Source organism: Budorcas taxicolor, chromosome 6 (genome assembly GCF_023091745.1).
Source record: "Budorcas taxicolor isolate Tak-1 chromosome 6, Takin1.1, whole genome shotgun sequence".
In the NCBI taxonomy this organism is placed as follows: domain Eukaryota; kingdom Metazoa; phylum Chordata; class Mammalia; order Artiodactyla; family Bovidae; genus Budorcas; species Budorcas taxicolor.
The window spans coordinates 61,677,880-61,701,859 of NC_068915.1; the positions used below are offsets into that span (position 1 = coordinate 61,677,880).

Consider the following 23,980-nt stretch of genomic DNA (forward strand, 5'->3'; position numbering starts at 1 on the left):
ATCTGACATGGTTTTTCAAACACCTCGACAGAAGTATTGGAAATCTCACATAAACACTTACGTACATTTTTCTTAAAAAAAAAAAAAAAGAAAACTCAAAGACAAAATGACATCACTTAATCTACAGCAGAAGCCAGGTTGTAAGAAAAATCTCCATGATGATGAAACCTCATTAGAAAGGACGGAGACAGAAGTACAGTTTTAAAAATCAGTATTGTAACGACAGTTACATAACCACTTGTGCACTTCCACTTGAACAAATAGACAAGACAAATGAGAAAGAAGCATTTGTAAGGCCAAAGGTGCAACATCACAGATATTAGTAGCAAATGCCTTGAAATACTCGTTTTTACAAATCACTCTTAGATTTGAAAAGTCAGGCATGCAGATCTTACAGCAGAACTGGAGGTAAACTTTCTTGTAAATTTCTGGGCAAATGACTACTGAAGGAGAGATAGTAATACATTTATTGGACTTCTTTGGCAGACATTTATCAAGCCAATTTTTGACACAAACACTTATTATTAATGTCTTGTTTAGAAATTTTGCTCAGTAAGTTGCTTCCTTAAGAAGGCTGTTTTTCCCCCTGCCCCCCAACATGTTCTGAAATCTAAATTTGGATATCAAGAGTCCCTCTAATTTACTACCATTTTACAGATTTTTAATGGTGAATAGCCTTGTGGTGTATCCAAGACACTGATAGTTACAGCTCCAGAGAAACAGCAAAAGAATACTGACCTTTTCTCAGCTGGAAAAAACACTCTGGCAAGATGCAAGGTCATTTTCAATGTCTGTTTACAAAGACTTAGCAAATACTTTAGAAAATCTGGAAGAGATGGTGTTACAGTATAGCTGCACAGTGCTTCCGTCTATAATATACATGAATCTGAATGTCAGTCAATGAGATGAGCTCAGATCCATTTCCCCTCCTTGGACCAGACTGGCATTGGTCAGCAGATTCTGGTGAAGACCTGGGACTCCCCTTAGAGATGTAGCTGAGCTGGCCTTGCAGCCCCTCAACCCGTCACCACTCATCAGGTCTCTGCTTTGTGGTATCATATGCTCTAATCACTTCAGACTGTGAGACGATTCCATTTTCATCTTGAGAGAAGGCATACCCATCTGTAAATTAAAATAGAAACGGTGAGCTTGAAATCACAGGAAGTCTCTGTTATTCTGAGTTTTGAGTGTTCATTTTCTAACTTGGGGAGCTAATGCATCCTTCCCTGCCTTTAAAAGCATAAAGACACTAATTTTACAACCCAAAACCTGTGGGACACTATAAAAGCAGTGCTAAGGGGAAAGTTCACAGCATTACAGGCATACCTCAAGAAATAAGAAAAAAGTCAAATAAATAACCTAAGTACACCTAAAGCGACTGGAAAAGGAAGAAATGGAGAACCCCAGGGTTAGTAGAAGGAAAGAAATCTTAAAAATTAGGGCAGAAATAAATGCAAAAGAAACAAAAGAGACCATAGCAAAAATCAACAAAGCCAAAAGCTGGTTCTTTGAAAGGATAAATAAAATTGACAAACCATTAGCCAGACTCATCAAGAAACAAAGGGAGAAAAATCAAATCAATAAAATTAGAAATGAAAATGGAAAGATCACAACAGACAACAGAGAAATACAAAAGATCATAAGAGACTACTATCAGCAATTATATGCCAATAAAATGGACAATGTGGAAGAAATGGACAGATTCTTAGAAAAGTACAACTTTCCAAAACTGAACCAGGAAGAAATAGAAAATCTTAATAGACCAATCACAAGCACAGAAATTGAAACTGTAATCAGAAATCTTCCAGCAAACAAAAGCCCAGGTCCAGACGGCTTCACAGTTGAATTCTACCAAAAATTTAGAGAAGAGCTAACACTGATCCTACTCAAACTCTTCCAGAAAATTGCAGAGAAAGGTAAACTTCCAAACTCATTCTATGAGGCCACCATCACCCTAATACCAAAACCTGACAAAGATGCCACACACACACAAAAAGACTAATTTTTAATGTCTGGAAATGATATGGGTTCAACTGCAAAATGAAGAGTGAGACGATGGTGGCTTAGATCCTCGGCATTCTGCTCCCTGCATGAACAGATGCTGTAGCCCTCCTCCATTCTTCCTTCAGCACATCATGTCCAAGTCCTCTAAGGTCTGCTTCCTGCTAGCAGAGGGGTGGGGGTGGTGCAGTCAAGTGGGAGCATGTATTCCAGATAGATCAGGCGGATGAGAGTGAAGGAAGAATAAGAGCGAGGAGATAAACACACACAGCTTCCCTTAGAAGACATGGTTCTGGACTCTCAGCACCTACAATAAACTCACTCATGCCCTAGCCTGGTCACAGGGGGCCTGGGGATAAGAAATGACCCCCGAGGGGATCACATCTTTAGAAAAGGCCTCCTGAAGCATAAAGAGCAAAGCATTAAACATGAGTATATATACATGAAAATAAATTACATGTGGAGATAACATGAAACAAAAGACATGTTACCAACACAAATGCATTTACTACAGGGCTTTATATATTATATTCTTTTTGAGATCCTTCAAATGTTAAGAGGGCATGATACCTAATAATTTCTTACAACTCTAAATATTCATAAATATTTTTGAAGGGGAAAATATATGTTTCATTGTGTGCTGTTTCACACACATGTCATTGTGTATGAAAGCTGAAAAGGCTCTTGCAAAGTTATTCAAGTAGAAAAGATAACAATACCGAGTAAGCTTTTAAGAGTTAAGATTTATTTCACTGGTTCTTTTTTAAGATTTAAGGAGGTAAGGGGCATGCAGAAATATTTTTTTGTGAAGTGAAAGCAGCAAGATTTTCAAATGCTCTATCTTTTCTGATGAAAGTGAGATGGCTGTGGTCAAAAGACTCTCTAAACATTTGTTATTAATATTTATATAATGTGTTGCAAGCGCACAAAATTTGTTTTAGGTGTTAATTGTAAATAGTTAAATATCCTTCAAGTCAAAATACTGCTCTTATAAACGCTATGAGGTAATGGCGGGGAATGTGTTTAAAAATCAGAACTCAAATACTTACGGAGCAGGTTTTGTTGCAGTGATTCTGACCGGTACAAGTTCACGTGGTTCTTCTTAAAGACGTTCTTGAGCAGTTGCGCCCTCTCTGTGAGGCTGCAGAGCAGGTGCAAACGTGTGAAATGAATTATCAACTCGGCGGAGACCCCAGCATGCCCACAAGACCACCAGACAGAGTCAGACTTAAACAAAAGACTATTTGAGAAATCTGTAGTCTACTGATTCTTTTTTACCCTCTTTTCTCAGACAGCAAATGGGGTTTCAAGTATTTAGACAGATACTTTAGAGGCCATTTTCCCCTACAGCTCAGAAGAGTTCTGTCCCCCATAGTGCAGTCAAAAGATGTCCCCAACCCTAGTTTTTAAGTCAAACAGAGATACAGAACCTGCACAATACAATTAACAAAAACCACAAAATCCACCAGTAGTGATAGTACCTTCTAAAATCTTAGCTGACTTACTACATATAGCAAGTATGGCATTTGAGAATTTTTTAAAAAATGAACCATTACTATACCTTTTTCCTACTTTGCATATATTCTGGTATAAATTAATTTTTTTATACAGAAAAATCCAAAAAATTATGTAAAGAAATTTCATAGACTTTTTAATTAGAAAAATTCCATTACCACTCTAATATGGCATGAAATGTGTTCCTTAATCTCATTTTAAAATAAAAAAAGCATTTTCAGAAAAGAATTTACTAGGTAAAGTGACAAGGAAAAACACTTATTTTTCAATAAACATTTAGAATAATCTTTTCTGTAGAAAGGAATCCATGTAATTATGTAAACTTCTAAAAGCAGAGTGCAAGAAATACTGCGTCTGTTTTTCTCTCCTGCTCATAGAACAGTGTTTCACACAGTGGGAAGTCAAATATCTGTCAAATAAATAAATTTGAATAATAATTCTGAAATGCACTTTTAAACATCATCAATCCTCCTAGTCATGCCATTTCTCCACTGGTTGATTTATAAAACTTTGCTTTGATATTAAACCACATAACAAGCATGAAGAGCTAATAAGTAATCCACATGTGTTGCAGCAAATGTTTATGCAATTTTGTTTTAATCACTGGAACTGACTCAGTGGACAAATTTCCATCTTTTAGCTTCCCCATTTTAAGCTTTGGTTAAACTGTTGTAAGTTATGTTGGTTCTGTATATTGCCAATTTTTTTTAGACCTTGAAATGGAACAATATTTATCATACACACAAAAATAGGATCATCTGCAAAATGAACTCATCGTAATTACAGAAACATTTAGGCTTTTGCTGAAGTAAAATATTTGGAAATGTTGACATCTGTAGTAATCTTCCACAGATATTTTTTAAAAGTCTAGGGGTGTTAACTGGTACTTATTAGACATACTTTATTGTCATTGGGAATTAAGGCAAGAAAGCTAATTAATCTTAAAACTCTAGTGGTTTTGCAAAAACTTGTAAAACTTGTTTCTGCCAGTGAAATAAACAGATATGGGGAATGAGAAAGAGCCATTTTTACAGACTTTTCTTACTCTACTCTTAAAATGATCTACCATTACAGACCTGGGGACTCAGAGGGACACTAAAACATCTAACTGCTTTGAGGAAGTCAGCAGCTTTAGCAGCAGGTGGTCTGACTTTGTTAGCAGAGCACTGTGGATGGGGTGCTGGGAAGTCTCTGGTGTTTAAAATTGAAATGACTACAGAAGACGAGAGGACAGCAATGTATCATGACGGAGCTTCTTCTTCTTAAAATATGTTTTCCAGGTTTTAGGCTGGACTTCTTAAATGCATGATCCTTTAATATAGAAGTGCCCCTTTCATATTATGGTGACCAAAATATATGAGACAATGTAATTTTGTTTTGTAATGGCCATTTAAGGCTATATTTTCACTCAGCTGTCATGTCACATTAACGTCTAGTGTTTATTTAAAGAAAAAAGTTTCTTTCTGGGGAAAGAAGCACACTACTGTGGAAAGAGCCTGGGCTCTGCAGTCTTTGATTTAATTCTGTTATTTGTTAGCTGGATTGCCGTAGGCAGCCGTTCTCAGACATCTCATGGAGTTTAGGAGGACAGTCCCTAACCTCGGGCTGATGGAGGATTCAGGAAGACGGCACTTAGGAACCACTCAGCCACTTAGAAACACTAGTTCTTCCCACCCTTACCATCCCCTAGATCCTAAGAAAACAATAACCAACCAACTAGAACAGAGATCATCACAAGACAAAGATACTTTGTGAGGATCATTTCTGATGCCTGGGTTTATATTCAACATGGACTCAACAAGAGAAGTCTATTGCTAAACATGAGTTTTAACTTATAATGCCCCCCCACTCCATTCTTTAGGAAAGCTACTAGATTTTGTTTTTTGCCTTAGCTATATCAAACCTCTTGTTTCTCATTAAGATAAACAACACAGAGAAAAGCTAGGAGAGACCACCATCACTGTCTCCAAGACCAAATTATCTGACATCTATACTTCCCGACTTTAAAAAGTTCGGGCTTTGGGCCAAACAGTGGTGATGAACAAATTAATGAGGACTGACCTGAAGATCCTGGGCTAAAATACTATTTAGTAGAGGCTGATGATGTTATACTGGCTAATGTCTATAGATATGTGTAAAAAATTATGACTCTCATTATTCATACTTGGCCTTACCATAAGATGCATTGCTTCACACACACAGGAAAGATGCCCAGTAATAACTGCCTGTCTCCAATGAGCCCAGTGTCCGCAATCCATTACTTAAACACTTTGGGGTTCTCAATTCATATTTTTGTTTTGTTTTAGGAAAGTAATATGTTACACACAATTTATGTATGTAATACTCCCAAGTGAGACCTTAGAGACCAATATCCCCCAAATTAATATTTCTGCTATAAAACACAGACATATTTACACTGCAGAAAAATAAACACTATCAATGTTCTTATATTTTGAGAACAAATTGTTTTGAAAATCCAGCAAATTTCACTATAAGCTTGTGGAAAAATTGAATTTCAAAGCTTTTTGGATTTTGGAAATGTAGATGCTTCTGCTCCCTAGTGTTGGAGCATGTCCATAGAAAGTAACAGCAAAGGACAGTTTCATAGCTTATGAGTTAGTTTCTTTACCCAAAATAATCAGCCATGGCTACACAGTGATCTGGAGGAGGAAATGGCAACTCACTCCAGTATTTTCGCCTGGGAAATCCAGGATCTTCTTGACTCAGAGATTGAACCCAGGTCTCCTGCACTGCAGGCAGATATTTTTTTACCATCTGAGCCACCAGGGAAGTCAGGATGATAATATGATAAATGGCATACTTTTTTCTATTAAAAAAAGACTAGTTCTTTTAACCAAGATGTTTTAATTTTTGAAAATGAGTAGAGATGAGAAATGAATTATTGTAAATGCTAATCTGGATACAGTGCTTACACATTAGTTTCTCTGACACAGAGAAGCTGTGTGTTTACACCTAGCTTGACTTCACAGTAGTGCTTAGTGAAGATTAAAAAACTGGGGTGATCCACTTATAAGGTCGTTCTTAAGAACTGCATCCTTCTATGACAAAAAAATAAACAATCATTACACGGGAGCTTGCTAGTTTGGGAAGTGTAACCTAGATAGTTTTATGTTCTTGTGTTATCACATTTTCCTTTACCCCAAGGTTAGCCCACTACTCAACTATCCTTTCACCTACCCTTCCATTAATGCATTTATTCTTTGGTTCATTCTCCTAACCATTCATTTATCCATTCAGTAAACGTTAACTGAGCGTTACTATGTTCCTGGCTCTGTGGTTGGTGCTGGGTTGCCATGAAGACTGAGACAGGCCTCTCCTACAAGGAGCTCCATCTAGTTGGGGACACGAGCAGACACAGGTTGAAAGACACACACTCTGGAATACTGCGGTAAATGCAGAAGCAGGAGAACACACCAAATGCAGAGACAGCGGGTGGGAATTGGTTTTATCTGTGGAATGCTGAGGTGATTGCGTTTGGACTGGGTTCTGAAGGCCAGGAACTGGATTACCCGTCTGTAAGAGGGTCTCAGCTTCTAGACAAGGGATCAGCACAGGCCGAGGCCAGGAAGCATAAAATACTGTGTGTGTTTCAGCCCTCAAGGAAGCCTGCTGTCACTCGAATACACAGAAATCACCGTTTCTCCCTCTTTGAAAAATGCAGATGGAATCAGCTCATGTTCGAAAATTTGACATGAATCTCACTCTCCAAGGTTCTGAAAACAATTCTGTCAATAAAATCAATCTGACAATTGCTAAGCTGCCTTAGAACGCAGTATGATGTGACGGCTTTGCCAACCAGTTGCTACTTTTCCCCTCTCACAGATCTTCCTCTCTAGCTGCCACTCAGCAGGGAGACACCATGGCCAGGCTGACCATCACCATCATTTTGCTCAGCGATCAGCAGCAATGGCAACATGGGGTCCATACCATACCAAACTAGGGGTTTTCGACTGGGCTATTCAGCTAACAACTAACTTAGTCCTGAGTCCCTGAAATAAACTGAACCACTATTTTAGGCAAATGAGCTGAGCAGCAGCAGGAAATTTATCAGATGCATTTTCTATGGAGAAGTTGGTGGTCATTTACATGGAATTCATTTCTTTTTAGGCTCTCTGATTTATTTAATGTAAGGGACTATACATATCACAGACTCATTGACTCTTTAGGACCCAGAGACCAGAGGTCATCACATCGAACCAGTCAGTCTGACTTATGAATTATTGAAGTCACTGATATACTATAAATGATGAAAAAGAGTATTACATGAAGGGGCTTAATGTAAGTTTTATTAACATACAAATAGAAATTTATTAAGGGCAGTAACAGTACTATCAGTGGACTTTCCCTAATAATTGTGAATATTTTTATTCATGATTCTGTGAACTATTAATATAACCCTTTTTAAAAAAAATAAACATTTTTATACTGGAGTACAGCTGATTAACAATGCTTTGATAGTTTCAGATGCACAACAAAGGGACTTGGTCATACATATATATGCACCCATTCTTTCCTAAGAGCTAGAACTCTTGGTATATCCTTTTTATAGCTAGAGGGAAAGCGAGAGTAAACATTTACTGAGGGATGGTTTATGAAAAACAGTGGGGTTGGTGCAGAGTTGGAGGTGAAGGGAAAAGATGAGGGGAAAGCGCGGGGAAGAGGCGCTACTCCTGTCATCTGAAGGTAGGTGTCACCAGCTCATCATGTGCACAGGGACGCTGACACGGAAGGGTCAGAACTGTCGTGTTACAGGCAGGCTATGTCTGGTGCCACGCCACTACACTCCTGAGTAGCAGTGAAAGGAGGCAGCCTAGTGCTTGCTTAGGGTTTCTAGACTCAACTGACATGGGCTCAAGGCCCAGCACGGTCACTTCTGACCTGGAGAGCTTGGGTCTCTCTAAGCCCCAGTTTCCTCATCTGGAAAAACCGGGGATGATGGATTTGTCCATGAATGTCACGGCGGTTCAATGCCACAGTAGCTATGAAGTGAGGGGTGCAGTGCCTTGCCCGTGGTGCCCGCCACACAGATAGATGCCAGCGCTGTTAATTTTAGGAGAGAGGCGCAGACTGGTGTATGATGTGCCCCTTTGGCCTAATGAGAGCAAGAGCAGGCTAGAAGCCAAGGTCTCAGCCCGAGTCCCCAGTCTGACACTTACTCCATTGTGTCAAACTGAGTAATGACAGTGAATCACGATGAAGGAGACAGAGACCAGGGCAAAACGTTTCCTAGGGTCGAGACAAAACGCTAGCTGACTTTGGTGTGATGAGAGAGAGGGAGAATAAATTCCTGGTATTTTCATCATAATTGTGGATTATTATAGAGTGCTTTCGAATAATTTTAGTTTCTTTTTTGTAATGCTTTGTAAAGTTTAGTAAATTCGATTAGCTTTCTAACCTTGCTTTTTTTTGGGGGGGGGGTTTGGGGGTGGGTGGGTGGTGGTGATGAAGAGGATTTGGAAGACATAACTCACTTCATATTTGACCCTCAGCTCAGTTCCCAATAAAGTACTGAACCATGAAGGTAACTGAGGGAGAGTTGACTCTATGTCAGCCTCTGACTTCGATTGTATTCTATTGCATTATGAATACTGAAGTTTCTTTTTCAGTTTAACAATAAACACTATTTGTAGCCACCATTCATTTAGTGCTCATGAAGCCCCAAGCCACCTGCTTTACTGACATTATTTTCAATTCTCATGACTGGCTGTGAGGGAGATACGTAGATGAGGAAATTGCTGGGAGGGATTGGGGGCAGGAGGAGAAGGGGACGACAGAGGATGAGATGGCTGGATGGCATCACGGACTCGATGGACGTGAGTCTGAGTGAACTCCGGGAGTTGGTGATGGACAGGGAGGCCTGGTGTGCTGCGATTCATGGGGTTGCAAAGAGTCGGACACGACTGAGCGACTGACCTGAACTGAACTGAACTGAGCACCAAGCAACCTGGCTGAGGTCACAGGCAGCTCAGTGAAGAGAGATTTGATTTGAATCTGCATCTCTCTGATTCTAAAATCTGTCAGTGACACTGCCAGCTCCACGTTAACAGATAAAAACAAGTTTAACTGCTTATTTCCAACTGCTAGCAAAAGAAAAATGTAAAGCTCACTGAGAAAAGAACATAGTGTGTATTTTACCTTTTTCCAAGCACAACTGCTCCTGGGTCTTGAGATTTTGCCTCCAGCTCCTGAACTTCATCTACTAATGTTTTAAATGCGGTCCTCTTGATACTGCAAAAACATAAAAGGGAAAGAAAAGAAAAAGTATAGAAGTATTTGTATGAAGACTTAAAACATTATAAAACAAGTTGTTACCATGCTGCTTCCAAGTACAATAGTAATCAGAGTACAAGGAATTTTTTCTTAGAATCTAAAAAATTATAGTAATTTTGGGCATTAATATAATTATAGAAACAATAGTCATAAATGGTTTAGGCTGACAGTAATAAAACTTTCATAGTTATTAAACAAGCATCACATTAACTAATGATATCTTTTTTGTGGGAAGAGAGAACATTTTAAAACTTATAGTCCTTGAGAAGGATTAATAAGATTGTGGATTCTTCTAGTCTCTATTTTATATATGTTTAGAATCAGGTAAGCAAAAATTTCCTTTCACAACTATTGTTCACTAAAAATTTATGTGTGTGTGTGTGTGTGTGTGTGCGTGCGTGTGTTTGGAGATAACAGAACTTTTTCTTCTACCTTGAAGGGGTTTTTCAGGCTGATTAATAAAAATGTTAATTGAAAGACACTGCTTTACTTCTGCTGGCTCTTTTAAACTAATATAGTTTTCTAGTTCCTCAGTTGGTCCTTTCTCCTTTACTTACATAGAATTAATTAATATTTCTAATTCCTATCTTGTAAGCTCTATATTAGAGTTGACGTTACAACTAGAGAAATCCGAGGATTAATATGCCATCTATGTTGTTATGTACATAACTGAGTATTATACTTACACCTTATACACCACATCAAGGAGCAAGGAGGCCACAGGGATAAATAACAGGCCCGTCCAAAAGACTCCAGAACTGAACAACATGGCTGCCTGAGTATCAGAAACAGTATAACTTTAAAAACCATAAAAATACATCAGTAAACACAAATTAAGTTTTTATATGATTTCAAGTAAAATAATTTTAAGAATCTCATTCTGCAAGAGGGCATAAAATAACTCTGAATTCAAACTTGTGAAATATTTGGAATTAAAAGTCTAATTTATGAAAACATGCCTTTCTATTTTTCCCTCAGTAGCTAATACAGCAAAGTTTTATCATGAACCAAATCTTTTCATATTTTTATATGAATTTTTTATTATTGTGACCAAAACATGGAGTAATAAACTTTGACCTTCTTTTATGGTGGATTCATGTCAATGTATGGCAAAACCAATACAGTATTATAAAGTAAAATAAAGTAAAAATAAAAATAAAAATAAAAAAAAAGGAAAAAAAAACAGAATATAAAAAATCATCTTTTTGAGCAAACTTCAAACATATACTGGATTAAATTCTCTTACAATACAATACATAAAATCAGTCCTAATTAGAAACTAAATTTACTATTTCTAAAATATTATACTATGCTAAAACATCATCCAGATACATCATGGATACAGTATAAACAAGTTAGGGTATCTATGAAAAATAACAATTTGATATTATATAGGAATAATACTAATTTTTGTTCAAAGATTTACATAACTTGTTTCAGTGTATTCTGAAAAATTATTTTAACACCCTTTCATTTGTATTAAATCCCAAATTGCTATATCAGAGCCTTTGGGGTTGCAAAGAAACTGATTCTATAATAAAAATTAATAAATTGTTTGTTGTTTGTGATTATAATAAAAACCCCTTTATAATGTAATTAGATTACCTAGAGCTTAAAGTGGATAGTGTCATATAAATAAATAAAACCAAAAGTAACATTTTATTTCACTTTGAGTCTATTTGTTTATCAAGAACAAATTTGCAGTACCTATTTAAATCCATAAACGTATTGTTATAACTCCGTTATATAGTAGCCAACTAATGCACACCCATTTACATCCTACTAAGCATCACACAAGAAACTTGTTTTTAAATAGTTGTGGGTCAGGAATTAAAAATGATCTAGAGTTTAATTTATATAGGTGGTTTCACAATTATACATAAACAAACAGTCCTAATCAATCCATCTGTATCAAATATAAAGACTGCTAATTTTAAGTTGTGCTTCAGATTACCTATTCATTTTGACTCTCATTTGGAAACTGGGAGCTGCTATTTAAAATTTTTCTACATTAACAGAAGCTTATTGACACCGACTCTTTGGTGCAGAATACTTCAGTATCTAGGATGAAAGAGGTCTGAACACATTAAAAATAAGAACATGCTATTACCCCAAATTTCAGAAAATAAACGTCGCCACGTGGATTCAGTGGAACAGCACCCACTTTCTGGACACCACCAAGACGAAAGATATTCACATAAAAGTCATTTTATTTTATAAGCAAAACATGATCTTCGACATGCTTGCTGACATCTTCAATAGTGAAAACCAACAATAACTGTGTAATAGGAAATGTCCATCAAGTCAGTGGGTTTTGTTTAGTTGGAAGGAAGCTTTTGAGTTAGGTAATGACTGCAAAATGCCACATTTCTTTTTCCTTTTGCAGGAAAAAGGTAAGATAAGTCTAAGTCATGTAACTGAAAATAACCTCGTTTCTTTGGTTTAATTTTAATCTCTTTTAATTTGGGGGGCAAGAGAAGAGAGGTTTATTCTCGCCTTTGCCACCTTGTATTAAATGTCCCCTGGTGGGGACAGAGGCTGCTAATTCTGACTATTGTGATGTTAACTATGATGGGGAGACTGGCGCCCACTATTCAGTCCACCAGCCTTTGGCTTTGCAAATGCACACCATGAATTGAGGGGAAAAAAGTTTTTCTGCGTCATATCTGAAAGCCTGTCAGATTTTTTTTTCTTTTGCAGAGTTAATCCAAACCTAAGAGATTTAAAGCCGACATTCGCATTAAAGACAGAGTCTCTTTGTATTTTTTGGATGAAGAGGGGGGGAAAAATAAAATCCCACAGAGGTATTTCCTTCCTTTCTGTACAAGAAAGCTCTCTCTCACTCTGTAGAGACCATTTTTGTCTCTAACTTTTCACATCTCTCCACTTGCAGGCAGGTCAGCTGGGAAAAGACGCCCGATCCACAGACAATGGGGGAACAGGGGCAGCCTGTTTGGGGCTGGGCTCAGGCTCCCGCCAGGGCAGCTTGCAAGTCACTCTTAATGTGGGAGATTGGGGCGATCACGCCAAGTGGCCCCGCCGCCCCTCTCAAGGCCCTTTGAAACCAAATGGAATCTGCCACAAAAGTGGCTCCCGGGGGACTTGAGAGGATCAGCCCAGGGAGCTGCAAAGCCGGCAAAGCGGAGGGCACAGGCCCTGCTCTGGGAACAAACAACTGCGTGTCTGCAGAGCAATGCTGCCTCGGCATCGGCCTCAGGCTTCAAAAGTGAACTGTCGCTGCCTAAAGACACAGAAGACCAGGGAATTGTTCTGAAATTTCCCTACGAACTTGCGGAGAAAGAACATTTGAGAAAAGCCTAGCTCCTGTGCAGTGAGCGGCTGGGAAGGCTTACCTTCTGACCCACAGTGAGGTGACCCCTTGGTACCCATGTTCTCACACAGACAGGAACACTTACTCTTTCACCTGCAGGGTCCTCCAAGTTCAGGCTCGGAAGAGAGAGGATTTCGATGTGCTTACCTGCCTACAAACTTTCAGCAATGCACTTCTTAAGTCTGTCCCCCCTTTTGCCCTATAAATGTCGAATAGGATGCTGATTCTTTCCTAAAGTACAGATGCTATAAGAAGGCCCCTTGGGGAGTGCTAAAACTATATCCGCAGACCCCAACTGGACCAGGGCTGGTGATAAACAGCCCTGGAAGCGGTCCTGGCTCTGTCTGTCCCGGCTCTCAGGGCCAGAGGAAGTCACTTCTGGGTCTCTGCTTCCTCAGCTGTAAAGTGGATTATAAGAATTAAACCAATAATGTTTATAAAGTGGCTGCTTTTATTACTAACATTGATTATCAACAAATGTTCTTTTCTTTAATTTTCAAATTCCTCTAAGCTCTCTAGACTTGTGTTCCTTTTAGTGATCTCTCCCATGAGCTTCAAGGAAGGAAGTGTTTTTTTATCACAACATCAAATTAAACGCAAGTTTATAAATGTCATAGTTTTCATCACATTAACATCTACTCCTCTCCAGACTGAAACTGGCCAAGTAACTGAATCTTAATAAATTGCCATTCATCTCAATTTGCTAATTTAATAAATGGAGATAAATGTTTTTTATTTCATAAAAATGTTCAAGATTGTATGGGTACTATATATTAATTTGGAAGGGAAAATTATTCAGAGAATAGTGCTGTAAAACTTGGTTAGTTTTCTGGGAGGGGGAAGGGTATAAGATAAATTAATATATTAATAAATACCAGAGGGGTTAAGAATTAATGTTAACAACAACAAAAAACAAGAAGTGATGACTAAGTGTCTAGATAAAACTTTATAAAAGGATTTTCTAAGCCTTAAAATGGTGAAAAAAACTATAGAAACCACTACAATAATGTAAAGTAATTAGCCTCCAATTACAATGAATAAATTAAAAAAAAAGGAACCTATTCAAAAGAAAAAAAAACTATAGAAAGAAATGCTTTAAAGAACTGATTCATGAACATGTAGAAGCACCACAGGTTCAAAAATAACCTAACTGAAAAATAAACGATACATAAGAACTTGGAAAACGGCTGTCAGAAGTATATGAAATTCTGCATTAATATCTGATATAAAAATAGACCACTTATTTTCATAAGAGTAGCTAAGATCCCAATAGACAGGCAAAGGATCTGAGAAGGTATTCACAAAAGCAGCAGCAAGTAATCAATAACATGGGAAAATGTTGAGCCTCTCTACAGTTGCAAAAACATTACCAAATTAGATCAGATTTGAACAATTCACAATCACACCTGGGGGAGTGGGAAGGCATGGTGAAACAGGTCTGAGTAGTAATTTACACTTCCATAAGCAACGCACTCACTTTGGGAAAGGCAACTGACATGTGTATCAAGAACACAAACATTCATTCCTGTTAACTTGGTAATTCAATTTCTGAAACTATGTGTTGAAATTTGGTACAGTTTTTGGGTAGAGGTTACTATCCCATTAAACTGTTTGTGGTTACTAGTCCTGAAAGCACTTTGTCCAAAAGCTTGTCATGGCTCAAACAAACCACAGCAGCCTCCAGTCCTGGTGAGTCACAGGATAGAGTAGCTTATTTAAGTCTTTGAGAAATCATAATAAAGAACCTACTAAATAGTGTTTTAAACCAAGGTTTCCAAGATGTATTTATTGACCAAGGAACACTTTTCCCTGTATATTGCTTACTAATATCTCAAGGAACTAATTTTGGGAATTGCAAATATTCACTGTGAGTTTTTTAAAAACAGTAGAACACCAGTGAAACTCATAGGAAAAACTACATGGACATTCCACAAGAGGTGGTGACCAAACCCATTCACAAGAAAAAGAAACGCAAGAAGGCAAAGTGGTTGTCTGAGGAGGACTTACAAATAGCTGCGAAAAGAAGTAAAAGCAAAGGAGAAAGGGAAAGATATACCCATCTGAATGCAGAATTCCAGAGAATAGCAAGGAGAAATAAGAAAGCCTTCTCAAGTGAACAATGCAAAGAAATAAAGGAAAACCAAAGAATGGGAAAGACCAGAGATCTCTTTAAGAAAATTGGAGATACCAAGGGAACATTTCATGCAGAGATAGGCACAATAAAGGACAAAAACGGCAAGGACATAACAGAAGTAGAAGAGAATAAGAGGACTTGGCAAGAATACACAGAAGAGCTATACAAAAAAAGTCTTAATGACCCAGATAACCAAGCGGTGTCATCACTCAGCTAGAGCCAGACATCCTGGAGTGTGAAGTCAAGTGGGACTTAGGGAGCATCACTACAAACAAAGCTAGTGAAGGTGATGGAATTCCACCTGAGCTACTTAAAATCCCCAAAGATGATGCTGTTAAAGTGCTGCACTCAATATGCCAGCAAATTTGGAAAAGGAAAAGTCAGCAGTGGCCACAGGACTGGAAAAGGTCAGTTTTCATTCCAATCCCAAAGAAAGGCAATGCCAAAGAACGCTCAAATTACTGTACAGTTGCATTGATTTCACATGATAGCAAAATTATGCCAAAATCCTTCAAGTTAGCTGAGAGCTTCCAGATGTACAAGCTAGATTTAGAAAAGGCAGAGGAACCAGAGATCAAATTGCCAACATTCGCTGGATCATAGATAAAGCAAGGGAATTCCAAAAAAAATCTACCTCTGCTTCACTGACTATACTAAAACCTTTGACTTTATGGATCACAAAAACTGTGGAATATTCCTAAAGAGATGGGAATTCCAGACTACCTTATCTGCCTCCTGAGAAATCCGTATGCAGGTCAAGACGCAACAGTTAGAACTTGATATGGAACAACAGACTGATTTCCAAATCAGGAAAGGAGTATGTCAAGGCTGTATACTGCCACCCTGCTTATTTAACGTTTATGCAGAGTACATCATGCGAAATGCTGGGCTTGATGAAGCACAAGCTGGAATCAAGATTCCTGGGAGAAATATCAACAACCTCATGTATGCAGATGATACCACTTTAATGGCAGAAAGTGAAGAGGAACTAAAGAGCCTCTTGATGAAAGTGAAAGAGGAGAGTGAAAAAGCTGGATGGAAGCTCAACATTCAAAAAACTAAGATCATGGCACCTGATCCCATCACTTCATGCCAAATAGATGGGAAAAATGTGGAAACAGTGTTGGATTTCATTTTCTTGGGCTCCAAAATCACTGTGGACGGTGACTGCAGCCATGAAACTAAGACACTTATTCCTTGGAAGAAAAGCAATGACAAATCTAGACAGTACTAAAAAGCATAGTCACAGCTATGGTTTTTCCAGTGGTCACGTATGGATGTGAGGGATGGACCATAAAGAAGGCTGAGCACTGAACAATTGATGCTTCTGAACTGTGGTGCTGGAGAAGATTCTTGAGAGTCCGTTGGACTGCAAGGAGATCAAACCAGTCAATCCTAAAGGAAATCAACCCTAAAATAAGTCATTGGAAAGACTGATGCTGAAGCTGAAGCTCCAATACTTTGGGCACTTCCTGTGAAGAGCTAACTCATCAGAGAAGACCCTGATGCTGGGAAAGCTTGAGGGCAAGAGGAGAAGAGGGTGCCAGAGCATGAGATATTGAGTTGGATGGCATCACTGACTCAATGGATGTGAGTTTGAGCAAACTCAGGGAGATAGTGAAGGACAGGGAAGCCTAGTACATGTGTGACTGAACAACAAGATAATATTGTCCAAGCTATTCACAGAATGTAATTATTAGGAAGCTGATTGTTTGGATGATCCCTGAATAAACAGAGAAGTGGATTATCCTGGCATTCTCTCAGGAGTCTTCTGTTATCACATATATACCCTCCCTGGGAAGGTTGACAGTTTCTATTATCTACAAGGGGATCAGTTATGGTCCCTCCCTGTGGCTCACATCTCTTGCTTCTGCTTCCAACACAGATTATCCAGTTCTGAACTTGAATGTTACATATGGTAGTTTATTCTCTAAAGTCGTGTCTGACTCATGTGATCCCATGGGCTGGGGCCCTTCAGGCTCTTCTGTCCATGGGATTTTCCAGGCAAGAATACTGGAGTGGGTTGCCATTTCCTTCTCCAGAGGATCTCCCTGACCCAGGGATTGAACTGTGGTCTCCTGCACTGCAGGCAGACTCTTTACCGACTGCACTACATAGGTACTTCAAACTTAATACATCCCCAGCACACACTGTCTACCTCCCAGACCTGCTCTTCCTTTGTGCAGTCTCTTCAGAGAACAGCTTCATTGCCACCTACCTGAGACAGACACCTGGACTGTATTCGTGAACTGTCTCTTGGTACCACATCCATCATATAGCCTGGTTCTCTTGTGTTCTAGTAACTTTGGATCTGTCTACTTCTTTCTCACCCACTGCCATTATTCCAGTCCAAACTTTGCCTGTCCTTATAGATGCATGGGTGGACTTGTCGACTCCAGTCCTGCTCTGCTTCTAGTCACTCCCCACACTGTAGCCAAAGGGATGCTTCCACAGTGTAAATTAGATTTGAGCAGTTCTTGGATGAAACCCTTTCAGTGGCTTCACACCACCCCCAGGATGGCATACAAAATTCCATAATATGATTTCATGACCTTTCCTATTTGACTTCTGATTACTTCCCCCATATCATCTCTCAAGACAGCCCTCATCTCTAGCTACACTACGTGTTTCAGATCCTGGAAGCTGCCCAAGCTGATTCTCGTCCTGAAGCCCCTGTGTCTATGATTCTTGTTGGCTTTTCAACTTTCACATTGGACATCACTTCTATCCTTAGATTTGGGTTAGCTGACTCTACTTTGTGCTTCCAATTTGGGTAACTATTCCAAAATGGGTAACTATTATCCATTTTCTAATTACCGACTATGATCCTTGTAAGAAGAGGAATACATCTTGATGAATTCTTACAATCCAAGTGCTTAACCACCAATCAGGTGTTAATAAATAATTGTTGAATAAGTAAGTTCTTACAACTTAGTGTTTAGAATGATTAAAAGCCAAACAACATCAGAGCTTTGGGACTATATTCCTGAGATGTTGCTTGGTTTTCTTGTTCTGGCATGGAGCTATTCTGGGAGCAATCACTGCTAGATATTTATGTAATTTGGGGAGAGAGCAGTAGGGCTTGATCCATCTTTTTTCAGTGGAAGTCCCCTCCCTCCCTGTTGTGCTTTCACACTCTGGCCTCATCAGTGTTTGCTCCTCCTGTCTGTGACTCTCTTCGTCCAGGGAGCCATAGGTCCTGCCCACTCCGCTCTGGTCTTTGCTCAGAGGTCATCTTCAGAGCTCTCCCACGGCCACGCCACCTGAAACAGCACCCCACCACCTCTGCAGGGCTTTCCATCCTCTTTCCTGCACTGGGGTTCTCCATAGCACTCACCATCCGTGTGCTGGAGAATGTACACTAAGTTCGCTACCTACAAACGAGTTCTGTTCTGCGAGCACATTTATAAGCCCAATTTGTTCATAAGTCCAATGAAATTAGCCTAGGTACTCAACTAACACCATCAGCTATATAGTACTGTACTAGGATAGGTTCACAATACTTTGAAAACTCCCAAAGCTTGTATTACATACAGCTTATATATCCTATCATGTGCTTCTTAGGATTTGGTCGAGTGTGGCTTCAGATCCAAGAATTTAAGTGTTTTTTTTCTGGCTACAGCTTCTCTGAAACAGTTGGGTAGAACAACTCTTCAGAGATGGTCTGTACTGTGATATGGTTTCGTGAGCCTCAAAGCCCACGACCTCCACTGTTCTCTTTTCAGAGCCATCTACCCAGTTAATAGATAGTTAAAATCCTCTTATCTCCCTGGGTTGGGAAGATCTCCTGGAGAAGGAAATGGCAACTCACTGCATTACTCTTGCCTGGAGAATCCCACGGATGGAGGAGCCTGGTGGGCTACAGTCCATGGGGTCACAAACAGTCGGACACAACTGAGCGACTTCACTTTCACTTTTCCATCTCCTCTTATGTCTCAGTTCACCCTTCCGATCTCCTCTGAGAGCATTTTCTCCATGAACTCATTTTCATTAAAAGAAAAACAGTCAGTGCTCAACTTCAGGTTTGCATTTATTGCTTCTTTTCATACAAACTTTCTAGATTTTTCCCACCGAGCTGTGGATCTTCCCTTCCTATTGCTCTTAAGTGTTTTGTCTCTGCTGTATGAGTTGAACGTTTCTTTGGAAAAGGTAGGTTTCTGTTGCTGTGTTTCACTTTCAGTCCCATCTCATTTAGCCTACCTGCATGGTTACATTCTCCTTGAGCTCCCTTTCTCAGGGGATGAGAGGAGCTAATTCACTGAACCTGAGATACAGTGATATCCTTTAGAGTCTTGAATGCTAAAGACCACACAGAAGAACTATACAAAAAAGATCTTAATGATCCAGATAACCACAGTGGTGTGATCACTCGCCTAGAGCCAGACATCCTGGAATGCGAAGTCAAGTGGACCTTAGAAAGCATCACTACGAACAATGCTAGTAAAGGTGATGGAATTCCAGTTGAGTTATTTCAAGTCCTAAAAGATCATGCTGTGAAAGTGCTGCACTCAATATGCCAGCAAATTTGGAAAACTCAGCAGTGGCCACAGGACTGGAAAAGGTCAGTTTTCACTCCAGTCCCAAAGAAAGGCAATGCCAAAGAATGTTCAAACTACTGCACAACTGCACTCATCTCATACACTAGCAAAGCAATGCTTAAAATTCTTCAAGCCAGGCTTCAACAGTATGTGAACCGTGAACTTCCAGATGTTCAAGTTGGATTTAGAAAAGGCAGAGGAACCAGAGATCAAATTGCCAACATCTATTGGATCACTGACAAAGCAAGAGAGTTCCAGTAAAACATCTACTTCTGCTTTATTGGCTACACCAAAGCCTTTGACTGTGTGGATCACAACAAACCGTGGAAAATTCTTCAAGAGATGGGAATACCAGACCACCTGACCTGCTTCCTGAGAAATCTGTATGCAGGTCAAGAAGTAATAGGGTATGGGGAGGGAGGTGGGAGGGGGGCTCAGGGGACACGTGTACACCCGTGGCGGATTCATGCTGATGTATGGCAAAACCAATACAATATTGTAAAGTAAAATAAAGTAAAATTAAAAAAAAAAGCAATAGTTAGAATTGGACATGGAACAACTGACTGATTTCAAGTCAGGAAAGGAGTATGTCAAGGCTCTATATTGCCACCCTGCTTATTTAACTTTTATGCAGAGTATATCGTGTGAAATGCCGGGCTGGATGGAGCACAGGCTGAAATCAAGATTGCCGAGAGAAATATCAATAACCTCAGATATGCAGATGACACCATCCTCATGACAGAAAGCGAAGAACTTAGGAGCCACTTGATGAAAGTAAAAGAGGAGAGTGAGAAAGTTGGCTTAAAGCTCAACATTCAGAAAACTAAGATCATGGCATCCAGTCCCACCACTTCACTGTAAATAGATGGGGAAACAATGGAAACAGTGACAGACTCTTTTTGACTCCAAAATCACTGCAGATGGTGACTGCAGCCATGAAATTAAAAGACGCTTGCTCCTTGGAAGAAAAGCTAAGACCAACCTAGACAGCATATTGAAAAGCAGACATTACTTTGCCAACAAAGGTCCATCTAGTCAAAGCTATGGTTTTTCCAGTAGTCATGTATGGATGTGAGAGTTGGACTATAAAGAAAGCTGAGCGCCAAAGGATTGATGCTTTTGAACTGTGGTGTTGGAGAAGACTCTTGAGAGTCCCTTAGACTGCAAGGAGATCCAACCAGTCTATCCTAAAGGAGATCAGTCCTGAATATTCATTGGAAGGACTGATGCTGTAGCTGAATCTCCAGTACTTTGGCCACCTGTTGTGAAGATCTGACTCAATTGAGAAGACCTTGATGCTGGAAAAGATTGAAGGCAGGAGGAGAAGGGAACGACAGAGGATGAGATGGTTGGATGGCATCACTGACTCAATGGACATGAGTTTGAGCAAGCTCTGAGAGTTGGTGATGGACAACTCTCAGAGAGTTGGTGAAGCCTGGTGTGCTATAGTCCATGGGGTCACGAAGAGTTGGACATGACTGAGTGACTGAACATCTATATTTTTAAGGCAAAATATAAATAGAATGCTTTTACTGCATCAAAATTGTGCCTTCTCCTGGCAACACTGCCCTTGATGTATGAAAACCTGATATGAGCTCATCAAAATCAAATCTGCTTTCAGGTAATACTGTGTTATTTGAATTTAAACTTGCAAAGGTTTCATATATAGGCCTGGGAAACACCATGGTGTGACAGAGGTCTCCAGGTTGTGGGAGCCTTTCTCTGAAACTTAACCCTTTCTGTCTGAATCTGTTATGGTACCTGGGCATGGGGTTGAACTCAGAGGTACATAACAAGCATCACTGGGTCAACACTAAATGGTGAATTCATCACTCTGCACTTTAATCAGAGACAAATTTCAAGCTCATGTGGACTTTGGCTTGAAGAGATGAACTTCCATGGAAGGTTTTCTGCTCATGTTGGGTAGTGAGGCTTGAAACTTCCCTCTGATAAAACCTGAAGACAGAGGAACGCACATGCCAAGTTCTATGCTCTGGTGGTTATCATTGAGATAGGTCTTTGATGTCTTATTTTAGCACAACAGCATTCTTACAAAATTTCAATTATGTGATACATATTCATGCCAAAATACAAAATTTTTAAATCACTCACTAGCTTATTACTAGCATTTATATGCCATGTCCTCTGACCCAATTTGTACTCTATGGCCTCGGGTACTTTCTAGAATACTATGAATTTCATAAAGAAAAACCATCTGCTGTGGGTTAAGAGAATGATGTAAATGATAATTGGGTAATTTTCTGTGACCTAGTCTTTGCTAAACTTTTCAGTTCTAGCTCCAACCATCCCCTCCCTTAGCAACTCCAACCTCCCTCTTTGTTTCGGGTGCTGTCTACTTTGAATGGTTTCCTTGTTTGCTCAGGTGCTAAAGAATCTGCCTGCAATGCAGGAGACCCAGGTTTGATCCCAGGGTGGGGAAGATCCCCTGGAGATGGGAATGGCTACCTACTCTGGTATTCTTGCCTGGAGAATCCCATAGACAGAGGTGCTTGGTGTGCTCTAGTCCATGGGGTCACAGAGTTGGACATGACTAACCACACACTACTTTGAAAGTCCTTCTTTCTCTTGCCTTCCTGAACAGTGTGGGGAACAGTAGTTCCAAGAAACTGTTCTAAACTCTCCAAGCTATAGCGTGCAGAGTGGCCTGTTCTGGGCCAGCCCCTGTGCATCCTGATCTTACATTCTAATGTTCTGTCGATTTGTTGGTTTGCTCACAACTCAGGCTCCATAGAAGGACTCTATTTTGTCAACTTTTGATCCACTGTCACCCAGTATAGGTCCTGATGCAGAGGTGCTCCATAAATCTCAGTTGCACTGAGCTGAATTGGGCTCTTATGCGGGATGAATTACTTTCTCCATAAAAATAGACAGGGCAGAACACCCAAAAAATAACTAAGGAGAAGGGTGTTTCGGATAAACCTCAATATGTTTGCAATTATTACCAGAAGCTCTTGATTACTCTGAGACAAAGAAAGCCCTTCGCTTGGATTATCCCAAACAAACAAAAATTTTAGAAAATATGCAAATTGTCTCAAGCAAAGAAAATCTGAGAAAACATGCAAATGAGATGCCAGTTCACAACGTTTCTGTGCTCCTTCCTCCTTGGACATTCCTGGGTGGTGGTGAGGAACTGAAGAAGGCATGATCACCCTGTGGGACTCAATATTCAATCCAGCTAAATAATGCGAGAAACAACCTTTGTATCTCCACTCTCTGCAAACAAATGATTAAAAAAGATTATCAGAGGAATAGGAGGAAGAGCTACTTGGGACCTAGATCAATCAGAAGCCAAGTGTTTTTTTAAGTAAAAGTTGACTGTGTGTCAATGTGCTGTGCTTGTGCCGTTGTGTCTGACTCTGCTACTCATGGACTGTAGTCTCCAGGCCCTCTGTCCATGGGGATTCTCCAGGCAAGAATACTGGAGTGGGTTGCCATGTTCTCCTCCAGGGGATCTTCCCGACCCAGGGATCAAACCCAGGTCTCCTGCATTGTAGGGAGATTCTTTAACCATCTGAGCCACCAGGATCAATCAGATCAATCAGAAGCCAACTTTATTTTTTTAAAGTAAAATTTGACCATGTATCAATATATACTGAGAAATGAACATGCAAAAATAGTCTTTTTTAAAAGAAATCAAGAGCATTAGAAACTGTACAGCTCTGAAACTTTTCTAGGGGTGTAGTTCCCAGAACAGTAAAAGTAATTAAGAACAGAATTTGTTTTGCTTTATTTTAATCTTCTTCACTGTGCTATTTAAAAAACTTAAAAGTACCAGAAAAATGACGACAAAATTAGTAACAAAATATTCTTCTTGCTATGAGAAATACAATTTAAAAATGTTCTGATGCTACTGGAGAAGTTATATTAAAGATAAGGTACCATATCTCAGTGCTCTATATTTTACCTGCTTAAAAGCCATCTCAAAAAAAAGGTAAAAAATCAATACCATGAGATAGGTACTATTTTATTCTCATTTTAAAGCCGAAAAAAATAAAGGAAAGTTCAAACAAGCAAAAATAAAAAAAACAAAAAACCATCTCATAAAGCATCAATTCTTTGATTACTAGTAACTCAATCTGTGAAACATATATGGCTTATGTTGCAGATGGCAAGAATTTTTTTTCTTTAAAACATTTATTTTCCTAATTT

At 39.3% G+C, this 23,980-nt stretch overlaps 1 protein-coding gene across 1 annotated transcript in view; it reads right to left on the bottom strand.

Moving 5' to 3' along the window:
- Nucleotides 1-470: 470 nt before the first annotated feature.
- The window catches only part of ATP8A1 (ATPase phospholipid transporting 8A1), a 226,498-nt gene continuing 202,988 nt past the window's right edge, over nucleotides 471-23,980 (bottom strand). The window contains exons 34-37 of the mRNA XM_052641830.1: nucleotides 10,494-10,582; nucleotides 9,673-9,765; nucleotides 3,051-3,142; nucleotides 471-1,122 (exon numbers count right to left, since the gene is read on the bottom strand). Coding sequence (XP_052497790.1) covers nucleotides 1,025-1,122; nucleotides 3,051-3,142; nucleotides 9,673-9,765; nucleotides 10,494-10,582 — 372 coding nt within the window. The 3' untranslated portion in view covers nucleotides 471-1,024. The remainder of the gene's footprint in view (nucleotides 1,123-3,050; nucleotides 3,143-9,672; nucleotides 9,766-10,493; nucleotides 10,583-23,980) is intronic.